This window comes from Scylla paramamosain, chromosome 13 (assembly GCF_035594125.1).
Source record: "Scylla paramamosain isolate STU-SP2022 chromosome 13, ASM3559412v1, whole genome shotgun sequence".
Lineage (NCBI taxonomy): Eukaryota > Metazoa > Arthropoda > Malacostraca > Decapoda > Portunidae > Scylla > Scylla paramamosain.
Genome location: NC_087163.1, coordinates 20,266,605 through 20,284,584, shown reverse-complemented (window position 1 = coordinate 20,284,584; position 17,980 = coordinate 20,266,605). Strand labels below are relative to the sequence as shown.

The window sequence follows — 17,980 nt, the reverse complement described above, 5'->3', positions numbered from 1 at the left end:
TCGTTGACTGATTTAATGGTGCAGCGAGAACAAGATCATATGGTGACGAAGAAAAAGGAAAACAGAGAAAAGCATGAATGGAAAGTGGAAAGGAAAAGGGGAAACAGAAAAAGCAGACACTGAAGGGAAGAGGAAAAAAGTGAAAAAAAAGGCAAGGAACAGATGAAACAAAAATATGTAAGAAATAACTTGATAAACACAAGAGATAGAATACGGGAAGAACAAGAAAACGATACGAAAAAAATACAAATAACAACTTAAAAAATAAATATACAAAGAAAAGAAAGAAAAAAAAAGAAAAAATCAAAACCTTCTAAAGTTCACAAGACAAAATTAAGAAAAAAGAAGATAAAAAAAAAGAAAGGAAAAAAAAACACATCAGAAAACTTATCAAGCCAAACCAGTCATGTCCAAGTACAAACACCAAGGCAACAGCACCAAGTCAGAGCAGCATTAATAAGAGACAGGTTAGCGAAGCAGCACAGTAACGAACGGGACCTGAAGTGTTAAGATGCAATAGAGGAAGTGAAGAAGTCAGAGCTGTAACAGAGGAAGCGAAGAGGCGATGAGAGGCACTGTATTAACTCAGTGTGGGAGAGAGAGAGAAAGAGAGAGAGAGAGAGAGAGAGAGAGAGAGAGAGAGAGAGAGAGAGAGAGAGAGAGAGAGAGAGAGAGAGAGAGAGAGAAGGGGGGAGGGTGTTAGTGCTAATATCACGATAGTAAAAAAAAGATAACAGGTCTCTCTCTCTCTCTCTCTCTCTCTCTCTCTCTCTCTCTCTCTCTCTCTCTCTCTCTCTCTCTCTCTCTCTCTCTCTCTCTCTCTCTCTCTCTCTCTCTCTCTCTCTCTCTCTCTCTCTCTCTCTCTCTCTCTCTCTCTCTCTCTCTCTCTCTCTCTCTCTCTCTCTCTCTCTCTCTCTCTCTCTCTCTCTCTCTCTCTCTCTCTCTCTCTCTCTCTCTCTCTCTCTCTCTCTCTCTCTCTTGTTTCACTTCCACCCAGGCATCAGGTGTGAAGGGATGCTGCAGGTGTTCACAGGTAAGTCAGGTACATGCAATCTTCAGTCATGAATGCAACGAGAGAGAGAGAGAGAGAGAGAGAGAGAGAGAGAGAGAGAGAGAGAGAGAGAGAGAGAGAGAGAGAGAGAGAGAGAGAGAGAGAGAGAGAGAGAGAGAGAGAGAGAGAGAGTTTCGTCAAGGTATAACACAGGTAATACTTTCAGAACAAAAAAACTATGACACAATACACACACACACACACACACACACACACACACACACACACACACACACACACACACACACACACACACACACACACACACACACACACACACACACACACACACACACACACACACACACACACACACACACACACACACACACACACACACACACACACACACACACACACAATAGGCATGGTTAAAAAAGGAAGAGGCTTGAAGGCCGAACACTGGTGATTTAAACAGTATGCTGCCAGTGAGCCAAATACCAAGCACACACACACACACACACACACACACACACACACACACACACACACACACACACACACACACACACACACACACACACACACACACACACACACACACATACATTAGGACAAGGACGACACCATAAGGCACTAAAAACAAAAGACAATTGATCTGCGTAAGACTAGAAGCTCCAGTGATGCTGATGTTGATGATAAAAGTCCCCCCAGTTTCTATTCATCTCTTTTTTTTTGTGTGTCTTTCGTTTTTTACTTCCATTAATCCATTTTTTTTCTTATCCCACAACCGTCACGTCCATGGAGCGACCGTGTGTGTGTATGTGTGTGTGTGTGTGTGTGTGTGTGTGTGTGTGTGTGTGTGTGTGTGTGTGTGTGTGTGTGTTAACTGTCCATGAATCCCTAAAAAAAACAAGTCTCAGAAGCAAAACAAGCATACAAAAAAACAAAACTAAAGGCGTCACACATCCTTAGCGCGTCACACCCTCGACAACTCAAGAATACAACACAAAAAGGACAATTTCAATGTGCAAAACAACTCGCACTAATTACATAAAACAATGTTAGACGGGGACTTCGCAACACCTCACTCCTGTACTCATTACACTGGAACACAGCCAGGAGGGAGACAAGACACGTGACAAAAATTTAAAGGCCTAAAAATAAGACCTGAATGAATTAAGGGAACGTATACAAGAAAATCAAGGACAGACGAAGGAATGAGACCAAAAATTAGGTGATAAAAAAAATTGTACCCTAAGCAAAACTCCGAGGTATGAATGAACAGAGGGAGTACTTGTGTATAGCATAAAAACATCGACAGAGGCAGAATGTGACTAAAAATACGGGATGAAAAGTTTTACTCAGTGCAACACTCCAAATAGGAATGAATAAAGGGGAGTATGTATAAAAGAAGCCATGATGGTTTGTTCTTTATACAATTTTCGTTCATATTTGGTGTGTTTATAGAGGTGCCTTCAAGGACTCGTCAATATTATCATACTTGACTGGTAACCAAACACTACATGCCCTTAAACAAACACTAACTTCAGTAACTCACAGTGACACCTTTAGAAGCGAAGGAAAGGTAAACTGCGGTAACCCTGAGTGGCAGTTTGAACATTGTATCCATCGTTTATAAAAGAGTAAGAATAAATCAATAATAAAAACAGTAAATTCAAAAATATGTATGGATACTTGGTGGAGTCTTTGAAAGGTAAACTGAAGTAACCTTGACTGCATTTTTGGACATTGTAATCATCAGTAACGGAATCCTGTCCACCGCCACACCCTTAACTCTGTAAGTGCCGTGCCTCCCTCTCAATAAAGTAGTCTTGTGCTAATATATGATTTTGAAAGATAACGCTCACTAAAAAAAAAAAAAAAAAATAGACAATACAACGAGGGAGTTCAGAGATTATTTGGTAAAGATTTTTAGTAGGTGTGGTTTAATTCATACTTAGATTGCTTGGAGTTACGAAAATAAAATAAGAGTCATCATCAGCTAGAGAGATAAAGAGACGGAGGTGAGCAGTGAGACAAGGCACCACTTTGGCACACCTTGCAACTTTACTTATCATCTTCAAATCTCACGTCTTTCCTCAACTGCAGTGATGACGATGTGAGTAAGAACACGAATAAAACGGGAAACTTACTTAGGAATGTGACACAGCGTAACCACCACCATGACCACCACCACCACCACCACCTCCAATCTGCCCACAACCGCCACCACCACCACTCCTTACCTCCCTCTCCCTCACCCCGACCAAGGATTTCCCTTCTTCGATTACGTGAAAGCAAAAGACGGACGTGACATGTGAAGTGTTTAAAATGACAAAGGATCATATCAAACATATTGTCCATCATTTAGAGAGAGAGAGAGAGAGAGAGAGAGAGAGAGAGAGAGAGAGAGAGAGAGAGAGAGAGAGAGAGAGAGAGAGAGAGAGAGAGAGAGAGAGAGAGAGAGAGAGAGAGAGAGAAGGGGATTAGATAAGGCATGTATCTCCATTCCATCCTTCGTGTCCTTTTCCCAGACAATGGGAAGGTAAAGATTTAAAGGGACCAGTTTACCTGACAGGTGTTACAGTAGTGGTGGTGGTGGTGGTGGTGGTATCAAGTGAAGGAGGATTATGTAGTTCTCTCTCTCTCTCTCTCTCTCTCTCTCTCTCTCTCTCTCTCTCTCTCTCTCTCTCTCTCTCTCTCTCTCTCTCTCTCTCTCTCTCTCTCTCACCTAGACACGTTCGGGAAAAGTTTTAAATATTGCGTGAGAAGAACACACTTTTAAAACACACACGCACACACAAAAAAACACCACAGTAAAATAATGTTACGTTTATGACGCAACTTTACTATCTCGTGTGCAAAGACGTACCAACCATTTCTCGAACATCAAACACGTAAAACAAATCCTCCCTCCTTCTTTCTTTTTATTTCAACACGGAACACGAAAAGGAGAGAGGAAGAGAAAAAAAAAATATATATACAAGTCCCAGTGCCTCCCTGTCTCCCTTTTTCTTTCCCTTCATAAGAAAAGACAGACAGAAAACGACAGTCGTATCATTGTTCCCCCGTTTCTTGTGTCAGATTTTTCCCGTCTGGGTGCTTGTATGTGCGCCGCCGTCAGCTGTTAATGGCGGGGGGATGGTGGGGAGAAGGAAGTTCGCTAGTTCACTGCAAGAGGAATTATCGATATTTTTATGACCTTAAGAACTTTATGATCAAGAACAATCACAGACACGGATTTTTAACACGGAGTTATTACACAACGTGAAGGTTTTTAGTGCTTGAGGGCGTAACAGGAACATAGAGAGAGAGAGAGAGAGAGAGAGAGAGAGAGAGAGAGAGAGAGAGAGAGAGAGAGAGAGAGAGAGAGAGAGAGAGAGAGAGAGAGAGAGAATAAAAACAGGTAGTGGATCATAAAAAAAACAGCCAGGTAGAGACAAGCAGGCGGTGATCCAGAACCTTATAATGGACAGCCACAAAGGAAGCGAAAGGCACACAAGGACGCGGCGCTGGAGGTTTTGTTTCAATTCCAGTCACACCTCTACCCTCACGCCCCGCCTGTCACTGCCTCGCTCCCCTGCCTCCCTCCCTGCCTCCCCTTCTTCACCTTGCTAGCTCCCTCCCCTCACTGCCTCCCTCTCTCCTGTTTTTCTTCTATTATATTTCATCTGTCTTGTTTCTGCCTCTCCCTCTCTCTCTTCTTCCTACTGTGTTCTGTCTGTTCTATCTATGTAATGTCTCTCTCTCTCTCTCTTCTTTGTGTTCTGTTTCATCTCTGTTAGATCTTCTTTCTCTGTTCTATCTGTGTTATTGGGGTCTTCTTTCTACTTTGTTCTATCTATTGTCTGTCTATATCTATTTTTCCTTCTTGCTTTACTGTCTTCCTGTTTTTTTTTCCCCTTCAGATTTAACCCTGCAGAATGGAAGGGAAATGTTAATATACACTTAAACTAATAAAAAAACATACAATTTGGAAACTTTATGCATCTTTCGTAAATTTTCACGTAATTTTTATGGGCATTTCTCTCACGAGCCATTTCACTACGACTCTTTTTTTCAGTGGGTTTATTTCTTTATTTACTTTTTTTTTTTTTATCTTCAACTGTATGACAACTCCACCTTCTAGCGTGATGAGACGTGAAGCTTTCTATCACTTATAAGGCAATGTGGCTGGTGATGTTATTTTCTATGGTGTATTTACTATCCTCCACTCCTTTTCCAACCGCACCCTCTCTCTCCACTCCCTCTCTCCTCCCTCACGTCACCTCCCTGTCCCAGCTTCTCCCTCTCTCCCTCTCTGCCCCGCCCTTCTCCTCCCTTAACGTGACAATCTGCAACCTTGACCACTGTTTACTATTCAGGCTGACCACACCCTCCTGCATACTCTCTCTCTCTCTCTCTCTCTCTCTCTCTCTCTCTCTCTCTCTCTCTCTCTCTCTCTCTCTCTCTCTCTCTCTCTCTCTCTGAAACACGAGATGGAGGAATAAGGAGATAGAATAGAAAGGATATGATAAAATGAGAGGAAAAAAGAACAAGAAGAACAAGAAGAAAAAGAAGAACAAGAACAAGAACAAGAACAAGAACAAGAACAAGAAGATAATAATGGTGATGATGAAGATGAAGATGAAGATCAACAACAACAACAACGACAGCAACAACAAAAACAAGAGAAAAAAGAAAAAAAGAAAAGGAAGGAAGGAAGGAAGGAAGGAAGGAAGGGAGGAAGAGGCAGCAGGTAGGGAAAGACGACCCTGCCAATCCCTCTGTAATGGATTAATAACCCTAATAATGGGGAGGGTGATGAGGTGGCAGTTGTGGTAATGGTGGCGGTCGCGGTGGTGGTGGTGGTGGTGGTGGTGGTGGTGGTGGTGGTGGTGGTGGTCTGAGTCTGGCCTACCCCTGGATGTGGGTCATTGTGAAGCTTCTCTCTCTCTCTCTCTCTCTCTCTCTCTCTCTCTCTCTCTCTCTCTCTCTCTCTCTCTCTCTCTCTCTCTCTGCCACATGCCAAAACCGCTCCTTCCCTCCATTCCTCCTCCTCATCCTCCTCTGCTTTGTTCTTCCCCCTCCTCCTGCTCCTCCTCCTCCTCCTCCTCCTCTTCCTCCTCCTCCTACTCCTCCTCTCCTCGTTAACTGCAGCTCTTTCCTTCACTGACCTTGGTTTCAATCTCTCTCTCTCTCTCTCTCTCTCTCTCTCTCTCTCTCTCTCTCTCTCTCTCTCTCTCTCTCTCTCTCTCTCTCTCTCTCTCTCTCTTATATATATATCAATTACATACCTTTATTTGGGACATAAAGCCAAAAATAAGGTTATAATATTAAACAAGAGAGAGATGGAGAGAGATAAACTGAAAGAGAAAAGCAACAGAAGAAAGGAGGGAGGAATAGGAGAAAAGATTAAAAGGATAAGCGAGAAGGGCAGAGGAAAGAAGGAAGAGAAAATAGAGAGGAAAAGAATAATGAAAAGATGGAAAGGGACATAAAGGCAGGAAAATGTTATCATGAAGAAATAAATGATGAAGTGAGAGAAAGAGGATGAAAAGGAAAAAGGAAACACAAGAGGGAGAAAAGATATTTGAGATGCAGATAAATAATAAATAGGAAAGAGCATGAAAAAAGGAGAAAAAAAGGAGAGAAAAATAATACACAGGAAAGGAAAGAAAAAGGGAGAAAATAAGAGAAAAAGGAAAAAGAAGAGGCAAGGTTAAACGCAGGCAGTGACAAAACAGAGAAAACACGTAAGAAAGGAAAAGAAACAGGATGGGAGGAAGAGAACCAGAGGAAGAGGAAGACTGGAAGAAAGGAAAGAAGGAAGAAAGAAAGGAAGGAAGGAAGGAAGGAAGGAAGGAAGGAAGGAGGGAAACAGTACAGTAGCGTGTGTGTGTTTGTGTGTGAATAGTGTGACCTAAGGGGCCCTCTCCACGCCACACTCCGTTACTCGCAACACACACGGCCTTCCACCGGGCCGCGCCACCCACGCCCCACTCACCCTATCCCTTTAGCGCGGGCCGGTGCAACACGCCCCGCCATCAGACCCCATTGTAACGTAAGCACTGCCCATTATTTACGATATATGTGATTCTGTTCGCTATATAAGTCTGACTTGGATGATGTTTTAGATTTACATACTTATAAGAGTAAGGAGTCACAAGGGAATAAAAAAAGAAGAACAAGCGAGTATATTTTGAACTATATATAAGATTTCATTCTTTATAAGCCTAAGAAATCACAATGGGATACAAAGGAAGAACAAACGAGTATAAGTTGAACAATATATCAGGCTTCCTTCATTTCAAGTGTAAGAAGTCACTAATGAACAAAAAAGAAGAACAAACGAGAAAAAGTTGAACGATATATCAGATTTAATTCCTTATAAGAGTAAAATAAGAAACACAAACGAAGAACAAGCAAGACCTGGTGCCCTTACGAGGCTGTTTATGATGAGGTACAGTGTCTAAAGCAAGTTATTTGGGATAGTAGAGGCCAAGGCTTCCCTCCCATCAATAAAACACATCATAAAGTATACCAAACATCACCACACGAAGCCCCATCAATAAAGGCCACGCTCCCATCACTTCCCTCATCAGTCACCACCACAAGCACAACACAGCACGCTCCGATACATGACCGCTTATCACCACACAGCATCATCACCACCTCATCACTCACAGCGCCGCACGTCACCATCACACACGAGGCATCACCAATCGTCACTTCAAGGAAACATCATTAGTCACCAGTATATAAACTCTCTCTCTCTCTCTCTCTCTCTCTCTCTCTCTCTCTCTCTCTCTCTCTCTCTCTCTCTCTCTCTCTCTCTAATCAATAACAGGTGGCGGACGAATGACTTGACCACCACTGCGTGTATTGGGGCGGTGGGGGTGAAGGAATGGGGAAGGGGGATAGGAGTAAGAGGTAATGGTGAGGGGCTGGAGGGGTGAGGGGTGACGGGTGGAAAAAGGAGGGTTACAGGGCCGAGTGGGAAATGTTATGGGAAGGGGAGGGGGTGGAAGGGGAAAGGAGGGGGAAGTGGATGAAGTGACGCGGTAAGGGAGTGGGAATGGGTGGAAGAGGCGGTGAGAGGCGGTGAGAGGCGTATACGTGTAGGTGGGAGAGGGGGAGGGTGGGAAGAGTGGGTGTGAGAGAGGGAGGGAGGTTATGGAAGGAGGGTCAGGGAAGGAAGGGAGGGGAGGGAAAGTAAGGGAGGGGGAGGGAATTAGGTTTCTTGAGGGTGACGGTGTGGTGACATTAGACTGGAAAAGGTAACATTGACGGGAAAAAAAAAAGGAAAGCATGAATGAGAAATAACGACAGGAAAGAAACGGAAAGGAAGACAATAAAGAAAGACAACAAGAAAACAAGAAAACAAGGAAACACCCGAGGGAGGAATGCCAAAAGAGGGAAACAAGAATGAAAAGCAGGAAACTGAAAACACAGGAAAGAAACTAATGGATGAGAAAAAAACCAAGAAAATAGCTAGAAAGAACACACAACTATTTTCTTATGTCCAATTTCATAATCTACACCTTCCGTATGACCACTGGTATCTTGATTAACCTGCTTTTAGTCATCATCGTGTGTGTGTGTGTGTGTGTGTGTGTGTGTGTGTGTGTGTGTGTGTGTGTGTGTGTGTGTGTGTGTGTGTGTGTGTGTGTGTGTGTGTGTGTGTGTGTGTGTGTGTGTGTGTGTGTGTGTGTGTGTGTGTGTGTGTGTGTGTGTGTGTGTGTGTGCTCAAGGGGAAAAGTAACATATGACGATTAGACACACACACACACACACACACACACACACACACACACACACACACACACACACACACACACACACACACACACACACACACACACACACACACACAGACACAGAGAGAGAGAGAGAGAGAGAGAGAGAGAGAGAGAGAGAGAGAGAGAGAGAGAGAGAGAGAGAGAGAGAGAGAGAGAGAGAGAGAGAGAGAGAGAGAGAGAGAGAGAGAGAGAATAACAAAACAAACAAAAAAAAACAATATAAAACCAAAAAGTGAAAAGAGAACTGAAAACTAAAGAATAGAAGCACGGCAGGTGAGAGCGAGACAGAGAGAGAGAGAGAGAGAGCGAGTGAGGGAAGAGAGAGAGAGGCAGAGTGGGAGAGAGCGAGTGAGTGAGAGAGGGAGAGAGAGACAATATAGGTCATCAAGAGCCGAGTACGGAAGTCACGCCAGGGTGATCATGGGGCTCGTGGTGGTGGTGGTGGTGGTGGTGGTGGTGGTGGTGGTGGAGGTGGTGGTGGTGGTTCCTATGTTGGCAATGCCCGTGTTTATTATTATAGTGGTGATTGCAGTGGTGGTGATGGTCGTGAGTGGTGAAGGGTGAGGTTCCCATGCCTTCATTTCTGTGCCCACTCACGCACAGGCACACACACACACACACACACACACACACACACACACACACACACACACACACACACACACACACACGATGACTTACACAACAGGGGGAAGGAAGAAGGGGAAATGGGAGAGAATAGAAGTGAATGACGGAAGAACAAGAAGAAGAACGAGTAGAGTAGAAGAAGACAAGATAATTTAAGAGATAGAAAAAGAAGAGAAGCACGAGGAAGGAGGAAACTGAGATGAAAAAAAGCAAAAACTAAAAGAATAACAAAAAGAGGAAGAATAGAAAGAGAAAAAAAAATAGGAGGAAGAAGAAAAGAAGTAGCAGCAGCACGAGCAGGAGAAGGAGGAAGAGGAGGAGGAGAAGGAGGAGAAGGAGGAAAAGAAGCAGGAAGCATGGCCCTCCACAGGCATCCTGCTGACACACTTCATAACAACACCTGTAGAAGACACAGGTAGAAACTCATTAGCCGTGACCTCACATCCTCATCACCCAAATACTCATGAATATTCACACTTATTTTTTCCTCTGAATGGATGTTATTTTTGTTACATTCCATCTCTCTCTCTCTCTCTCTCTCTCTCTCTCTCTCTCTCTCTCTCTCTCTCTCTCTCTCTCTCTCTCTCTCTCTCTCTCTAAGACATGGGTGTGCTCAGTAAGTAGATCAAGCCACGCGCATCGCAGGTAGGTGACCAGGTAAGCTGCATCACACCTGTTACTCACTAATGTTCTTTGTTCACCTGTTACCTTCCGCCTCACCTGTCATTTATACGTTTATCTGGTAGTTTTCGTGTTTAACTTTCTGTTGTTTATGTTTTTTATTCTAGTCTTGTGTTTGCCGGGAAGAACTCGAGCAGATTCTCTCTCTCTCTCTCTCTCTCTCTCTCTCTCTCTCTCTCTCTCTCTCTCTCTCTCTCTCTCTCTCTCTCTCTCTCTCTCTCTCACCTGTCAAATCTACATTGGTTGTAATACCTGTCTAAACCGCCTCGCATACCAACCGCTTTCACCTGTCCAGCCCACCTTCCTTACCCCATAATCCACCTGATCCACCTCCTCAGAGATAGAAGTCCATCTAGATAGCTCGGCCCGCCACCTGGACAGCTGAGGCCCCGAAATTTCTAGCCCAAGGAACACAAGTAGCCCAACCCGGTAGCGGCGGCGCTGTCGAGTGTACCGACGCCGCCGCCACCACCACCACCACCACGCTGCCTCTGATAGCTTTCATTTCAGTGGTCAGGCAGTAAGTGGGTTAGTGGTGGCGCGATGGGCAGGTGTGCGTGTGTGTGTGCGTGTGCGTTCGTCCGCGTGTCTGTGTCTATGTGTGTGTGTAGACAAGGTGACTCAGACCATATATGACTGGTGGAAAAAAAAAAGGGTGACTACACCTACACACACACACACGCAAGGGCAAGCGCACGCACGTTACGGTGCGTTACGTCACAGTCGCTCCGCCAAGCATGCAGGAAATGCTCCACTTATGTACTAGGAATCCCCCGTGACGCTACAGCAGGAGAGGGAGGAGGAGGAGGATGTAGTGATAATAGGTGGTTGTTGTAACAGTGAAGGCAGTAGTAGTAGTAGTAGTAGTAGTAGTAGTAGTAGTAGTAGTAGTAGTAGTAGTAGTAGAAGTATTTTATTAGTAGTGTACTAGTAGTAGTAGTAGTAGTAGTAGTAGTAGTAGTAGTAGTAGTAGTAGTAGTAGTAGTAGTAGTAGTAGTAGTAGTAGTAGTTGTTGTTGTTGTTGTTGTTGTTGTTGTTGTTGTTGTTGTTGTTGTAGTAGTAGTAGTACTATGAGTAGAAGAAGAAGAAGAAGAAGAAGAAGAAGAAGAAGAAGAAGAAGAAGAAGAAGAAGAAGAAGAAGAAGAAGAAGAAGAAGAAGAAACAAAAGAAAGGAAGAAAGAAAGAAAGAAAGAAAGAAAAAAAAAGAAAAATGAAGGAAAAGGAAAAGAAAAAGAGGACAACACACATAAGATGGACAGACACAGAAGACAACAAGAGCAGAACGAACAAGAAGAACAGCTACGAGAAGAAAAGAATAAGAAGAACTAAGAATAATCCAGAAGAGAAGAAGACCAGAACGGACAAGAAGAAGAACTAAAAATATCAAAAGAACAGGAGGTAAAAAGAAGAACATTTGACACACAACGCACGCCAAGCAGGAAGAAAATGAAGACAAGAATAAGGAGGAAGACCAGGCGAGGAGGAAATGTGGAGCGTTATGAGGAAGGAGGCGAAGGAGGAAGAAGGAAGACGGGGTGTAGGAGAGGGAAGGAGGAAGAGGGAGGGAAGAAGGGAGGAAGCGAGGGAAAGAGAGTGTGGGAGTATAAAGTTCATTCATTCATTCACACACACACACACACACACACACACACACACACACACACACACGCACAAACAGCCCTGTCCACAAGCGTGTCTTCTTACATCTTAATTACAAGTGTTTTTTTCCCCTTCCATGTAGTTAAGTATTGTAATGTTGTATGTACGAGTAACTGTGACGATTATATCCTTTGTAATATTTTCCACCCGTGAAATGGTTTGGTCGTGTGTGTGTGTGTGTGTGTGTGTGTGTGTGTGTGTGTGTGTGTGTGTGTGTGTGTGTGTGTGTGTGTGTGTGTGTGTGTGTGTGTGTGTGTGTGTGTGTGTGTGTGTAAGTGGAACCAAATGTTAATCGTTTCATCAACTCTCCATTTCTCACAGTCTCTCTCTCTCTCTTTCTCTTTCACAGTCTCTCCCACCTCCCTCCCTCTCTCTCTCTCTCACAATCTCTCCCACTTCCCTCCCTCTCCCTCTCTCTTTCTGGAACGTTGCATCACAATAAGCGGTCTTGTCTTGCATTGCTCGTAGCGACAACAGCCAATGATGACCCGATGAGTAACAAGTGGTTGTCTCGCCTCTTCCCTTTCATAGGTTCCCATTGGTCGTGACTTGTCGATGATCGTAACACACCAGTACCATGTGCAGTCTATTAATGCAAGACTTAATTGTTCTCCTCTCTCTCTCTCTCTCTCTCTCTCTCTCTCTCTCTCTCTCTCTCTCTCTCTCTCTCTCTCTCTCTCTCTCTCTCTCTCTCTGATATTGTTCTTATTCTCACGTTCATTAGTGTTACGAAAACTTTTTATTCTGTCCCATTACAATTTCATGTCTAGTCTATTACTATAAGACTATCTCTCTCTCTCTCTCTCTCTCTCTCTCTCTCTCTCTCTCTCTCTCTCTCTCTCTCTCTCTCTCTCTCTCTCTCTCTCTCTCTCTCATCATCCATTAGTGCTACAATCCACCCTTCCATTCTGTCCACCAGCGCCATGACGAGCCACACACTTGTCTAACTCGGAGGTGAAAGTCTGGTCACTTCTGCCTCCCTTAGGTCCCTTGGTCACCCTGATTGCCCTGGAACACGAAAAACCACCGCCACCACCACCACCACCACCACCACCACTACCACCGCCACCGCCACCACCACCACCACCACCACCACCACCACCACAGACAGCCAAAGCAAGGATAGCAACGAGGGAAATTAAATGCCACTAGACATTTGAAGGCTTCTGTGCAACTACCGCCTCTCCATACGTACACACACACACACACACACACACACACACACACACAATACAGCATTACCAGTTTATGAATACACAATCCATTTCATGCTATTGTGAAGAAAAATATCCCCATTATTATCATGATTATTGTGGAAAAAAAAAGAAATAACAGAAGAATATATTGTCACTTGTTCCACGGAGGAGAGGAAAAATAAAATGATGATGATGATGAGAGAGAATACGGCGTTTCACATTCCTTATTAGCCAATAGAAGTAAAACCTACAGCCTTGACCGAAGAGAATATTGAGGTAATTATTAATGAGGTGACGCGAAAAACACAGCAGAGAGAGAGAGAGAGAGAGAGAGAGAGAGAGAGAGAGAGAGAGAGAGAGAGAGAGAGAGAGAGAGAGAGAGAGAGAGAGAGAGAGAGAGAGAAACTTGTTATATCACCTCTCTCTCTCTCTCTCTCTCTCTCTCTCTCTCTCTCTCTCTCTCTCTCTCTCTCTCTCTCTCTCTCTCTCTCTCGTAACAGCTGAGGTATAAAATTAAAACACAAGTAATGATAAGTGTGGGAACAATTAAGATAATGACGAGATAAAACGGTGGAGGATGAAGAAGAAGAAGAAGAAGAAGAAGAAGAAGAAGAAGAAGAAGAAGAAGAAGAAGAAGAAGAAGAAGAAGAAGAAGAAGAAGAAGAAGAAGAAGAAGAAGAAGAAGAAGAAGAAGAAGAAGAAGAAGAAAAGAAAAGAAGGAGAGAGAGAAAGAAAGAGAATAAAAACGAGAAGGAGAAAAGGGCATAAAAAAGAGAAGGGAAGGAACAGGAGGAAAAGTAAGAGGATGAAAGGAAGGAGGAGAATGAAGGAGAAGAGAAGGGTATGAAGCGTGAGAGAAAGCTGGAAGAGAGGACCAGTGTCGGACAGATGAGGGGGGAGAGAGAGACTGGGAGAGGACGGGAAGGAGGGAGGGAGGGAGAGAATGAAAGATGGAGGGAGGGAATAAAAGTAAGAAGAATGGAGAGAGAGAGAGAGAGAGAGAGAGAGAGAGAGAGAGAGAGAGAGAGAGAGAGAGAGAGAGAGAGAGAGAGAGAGAGAGAGAGAGAGAGAGAGAGAGAGAGAGAGAGAGAGAGAGAGAGAGAGAGAGAGAGAGAGAGAGAAGCAGTAGAAATAAAAGTGTGTCAAACTGTGTCGAGAACGGAAGAAGAAAACAAGAAAATAAAAAAAAAGAGGAAAAGAAAAAAGGAACTACTTGACACGGCGTTCAAAATAAGCTGCACTAGACCGCAAGAACACCGCAAGAACGCCGCCTGAATGGAGAGCAAAGGAGACTGACTGATAAGACCGCAGGCTGAGATAATCACCGAAGCAAGTAACACATTACCTACCCCGGATACTCATAAATGTCAGGAGCCACAGGGACACCGTCGTTATTCAGGCACAGGGGAGGCAAAAACAAGAGGTGTGGTCACTCATGAATACATATACAATGGAGGGAGAGGGATAGAACAGTGCCACGGGAAGGATTTAGATAAGATTGGTATCTACCGCCGGGTTCAAATCTCCAGGAGGATGGAAAGAAAAAAAAATGTCGATCGTTTTATGGGTCGTTTTCTCTTTTCTTTCTCAGCATGATTGGTAACACACACACACACACACACACACACACACACACACACACACACACACACACACACGGTAATGACCCTCTCATACTAACACGTATGAAATAATACATCACTGAGAATGAGATGAGCAAAGCGGCAGGTAAGATAAGAGGAGGAAACGTGAGATACGTGAATAAGTACACACCTGTGGCGGCGGGGAGTGCCACACCCGCCAGCAGCAGCAGCAGGATGGCACCCGTGGGCACCATACTTCCGGGGCCTCCCTCCACCATCAAAACGTCACAATTCGCAATCACTCAATATATCCTTGGCTGGAAACTTCGCCTCACTCTTAACAACTTATAAATTTCCTCCTCCACTCCCGAGCACTGTGTTTCCTTCAACCAGATATCAAGACAGCCAATGTGCTAGTAGTGGTAATAATCTCCCGTCACTTCGCACTACTATATCACGTCATCCACCTCCATCTCGACGTAAGGAGGCGAGTGGAGACGCGGAGGGAGGGAGGGAGGGAAAGGGGGAGGGACGGAGCAGCACAGCGCACCAGACCTTCGCTTCACCGCAGTCGAGACCTTTCTGAGCCTTCTTCGTGCCGCGCTAAGAAACTGGGTCTCGCCGGCAGCGTGAGGCTAAGCGAGACGCGACGGCCCCCTCACCCCCTCTATCGGCGAGTAGCAGCATGTGTGTGTGTGTGTGTGTGTGTGTGTGTGTGTGTGTGTGTGTGTGTGTGTGTGTGTGTGTGTGTGTGTGTGTGTGTGTGTGTGTGTGTGTGTGTGTGTGTGTGTGTGTGTGTGTGTGATTTCTTTTCGGACTCTTGCTTGCTGTGATGTGACAGAGGTGATCAGCAAAGAAAGAGATGGAGGAGGAGATAGAGGAGGAGCAGGAGGAGGAGGAGAAGGAGCAGGGGGAGGAGGATCTGTAAGAGGAGATGAGTGGATGGGTGGGAAGTAAGAAGGGATAGAGAAACGCTAAGCTAGTAAACGTGGGAGTGGAATCTGCATGAGAAAGTTGTGGTTTGAGAGCTGTTTCTATTTCTCCTCCTCCTCCTCCTCCTCCTCCTAATCATCCTTTACTTCCTCATCCTCTTCCTCACATTTATACTTTTCCTCCTTTTCATAGCCTCAACTTTTCCTCCAGCAGTATGCAGTAAAGTTCTTCCCCGCCTCACAATTAGGAACAAAGATGACAGCTCGTAAAACTTTTAAAAACCGTAATAAAAGTTAATACAATACATCTTAGCTTTGTCAGACATGCAGATTTTATTCTTCCATGAACTTTATTATCACCCTCCTCCTCCTCCTCCTCCTCCTCCTTTGCAAGTAAAGTAACGTTATCGTCACAATGGCAGGAACTACAGTGTGACCTCATTAAATTAACAAGATGGGGCAGAAAGTGGCAGATGAGATTCAATATAGAAAAATGTAAAGTTCTAGATATCGGAAACAACAATGTTCAAGCGAGATATGTAATGAATAACATGCCACTGTCAAGCGCTGTAAAGAAAAAGATCTTGGTGTCGTTGTGTCGGAAGACCTAAAGCCGAGTCAACACTGCACAGAAACAGTAGAGACGGCAAATAAATTAAAAGGATTCACTGGAAGAAAATTTGAATTTAAATCAGAAAAGGTTATACTTGCCTTATATAACTCACTGGTGCGCCCTCATCTGGAATACTGAGTGCAGTTCTGGTCACCATATAATAAAAAAGATAATGAAAACTAGAAAAGATGCAGTGCAGAGTCACTAAGATGATTCCAATATTGCGTAATAAGGCGTATGAGGAATAACTGGAAGAATTAAACCTATTTAGCTTAACGAAGCGCAAGATAAGAGGAGACCTAACTGAAGTGTTCAAAATTTTTAAAGGGTATAGCAACCTTGACGCTAATAAATACTTTATCATTGATCATTCTAACCTGACAAGAAATAAAGGATTCAAGATTATACTCAAACGTTTTAAATCCCTCGCGGCGAACCATTATTTTTTAGTCGCATAGTAAATATCTGGAATAAACTTCCTTCAGAAATCGTAAACAGCAATTCCGTTGAATCATTCAAAAACAAAATAGACAAATATTTAAAAACAAATTCCCAATAAGCTCTCTTCTTGTCCGAATCATTACTACAGTTACTAATATAACTCCTTTATTTTACCAGTTTTATTAGTAATTGTATTCATTTTCGGATAGGCATATAGAGTTCACCGTAGGATGAATAATAGAACTTCCTTTCATCCTTTCCTATGAAAATTCATGTCAGTTTTTCTATACTGCATGGTACTTTTCCCAACTATTTCCATGCCAGCACAAGCTGGACGGAGTGGTGGGTAGGGAGGAGCATTCTGTTGTGCTGTCCTGTCTCTCTTCCCTGTAGCTAGTTAAAAGTAGTTACCAAACAGCCTTGCAAGGACCAAAATGTCTGTTGCTGTTTGGCTTTCCTTTTGTATTCCATTGCATTCCTGCTCCTCCTCCTCTTCCTCCTTCTCACTTTTATCACTCTATCAAAACACCAAGTCACCTTCGTCTCTTAATGCCACGACCGTCTCATACCCTTCGCCTTGGGCACGTGACTTCCCCTCCTCCTTCTCCTCCTCCCCCTCCTCCTCCTCCTCCTCCTCCTCCTCCTTCTCCTCCTCCTCCTCCTCCTCCTCCTCCTCCTCCTCCTCCTCCTCCCCCTCCTCCTTCTCTTCCTCTACCACCTCTCCATTTTTCCCTATCAGATCAGCGTTATCTTAATCCTGAGACTGCGTTCCATTACGTACCCAGAGAGAGAGAGAGAGAGAGAGAGAGAGAGAGAGAGAGAGAGAGAGAGAGAGAGAGAGAGAGAGAGTTACTTTATTAATGATTCCTGTTTCTAATGCTTACGTGGCACATGAAAAACCAACATTCTTCGCTCTCTCTCTCTCTCTCTCTCTCTCTCTCTCTCTCTCTCTCTCTCTCTCTCTCTCTCTCTCTCTCTACGCCGCAAGCAGACTGAAAGGACCGTATGACTTGAAGGAGTATGTGAGTCAAGTGCGCATTCCGACACACGCGCGCGCACACACACACACACACACACACACACACACACACACACACACACACACACACACACACACACACACACACACACACACACACACACCGGACATCAGTGTGGTCAAGTTTAAAGCAATTTTGTGATCACGAAGCAGAAGGAACATAACTTTGAAGCTTATTTTGTAACTCTCTCTCTCTCTCTCTCTCTCTCTCTCTCTCTCTCTCTCTCTCTCTCTCTCTCTCTCTCTCTCTCTCTCTCAGTCACGTACTCAAAAGGTCATTGCATTGTTTTCTTATCACGTGTTTGCTTGATCTTTTCTTCCCGTGAAATCCTGGAAGCTAAAAAGTGATCATCTTCATCTTATCTCATTGTTTATCTTGGTCTGCTTCTTTGTCCTCTTTGTCTTTACTGGAGCTTGAAAGAATGATTATCGTG

The 17,980-nt window shown here is 44.1% G+C and overlaps 1 protein-coding gene across 4 annotated transcripts in view; it reads right to left on the bottom strand.

Moving 5' to 3' along the window:
* Positions 1 to 15,108, bottom strand: part of LOC135106478 (uncharacterized) — a 107,610-nt gene extending 92,502 nt beyond the window's left edge. For 3 of the 4 annotated variants that reach the window (XM_064015510.1, XM_064015512.1, XM_064015511.1), the window contains exon 1: positions 14,712 to 15,108. In XM_064015510.1, coding sequence (XP_063871580.1) covers positions 14,712 to 14,799 — 88 coding nt within the window. In that variant the 5' untranslated portion in view covers positions 14,800 to 15,108. The remainder of the gene's footprint in view (positions 1 to 14,711) is intronic. The other variant, XM_064015513.1, reaches the window with a different exon arrangement.
* Between the last annotated feature and the right edge of the window lie 2,872 nt (positions 15,109 to 17,980).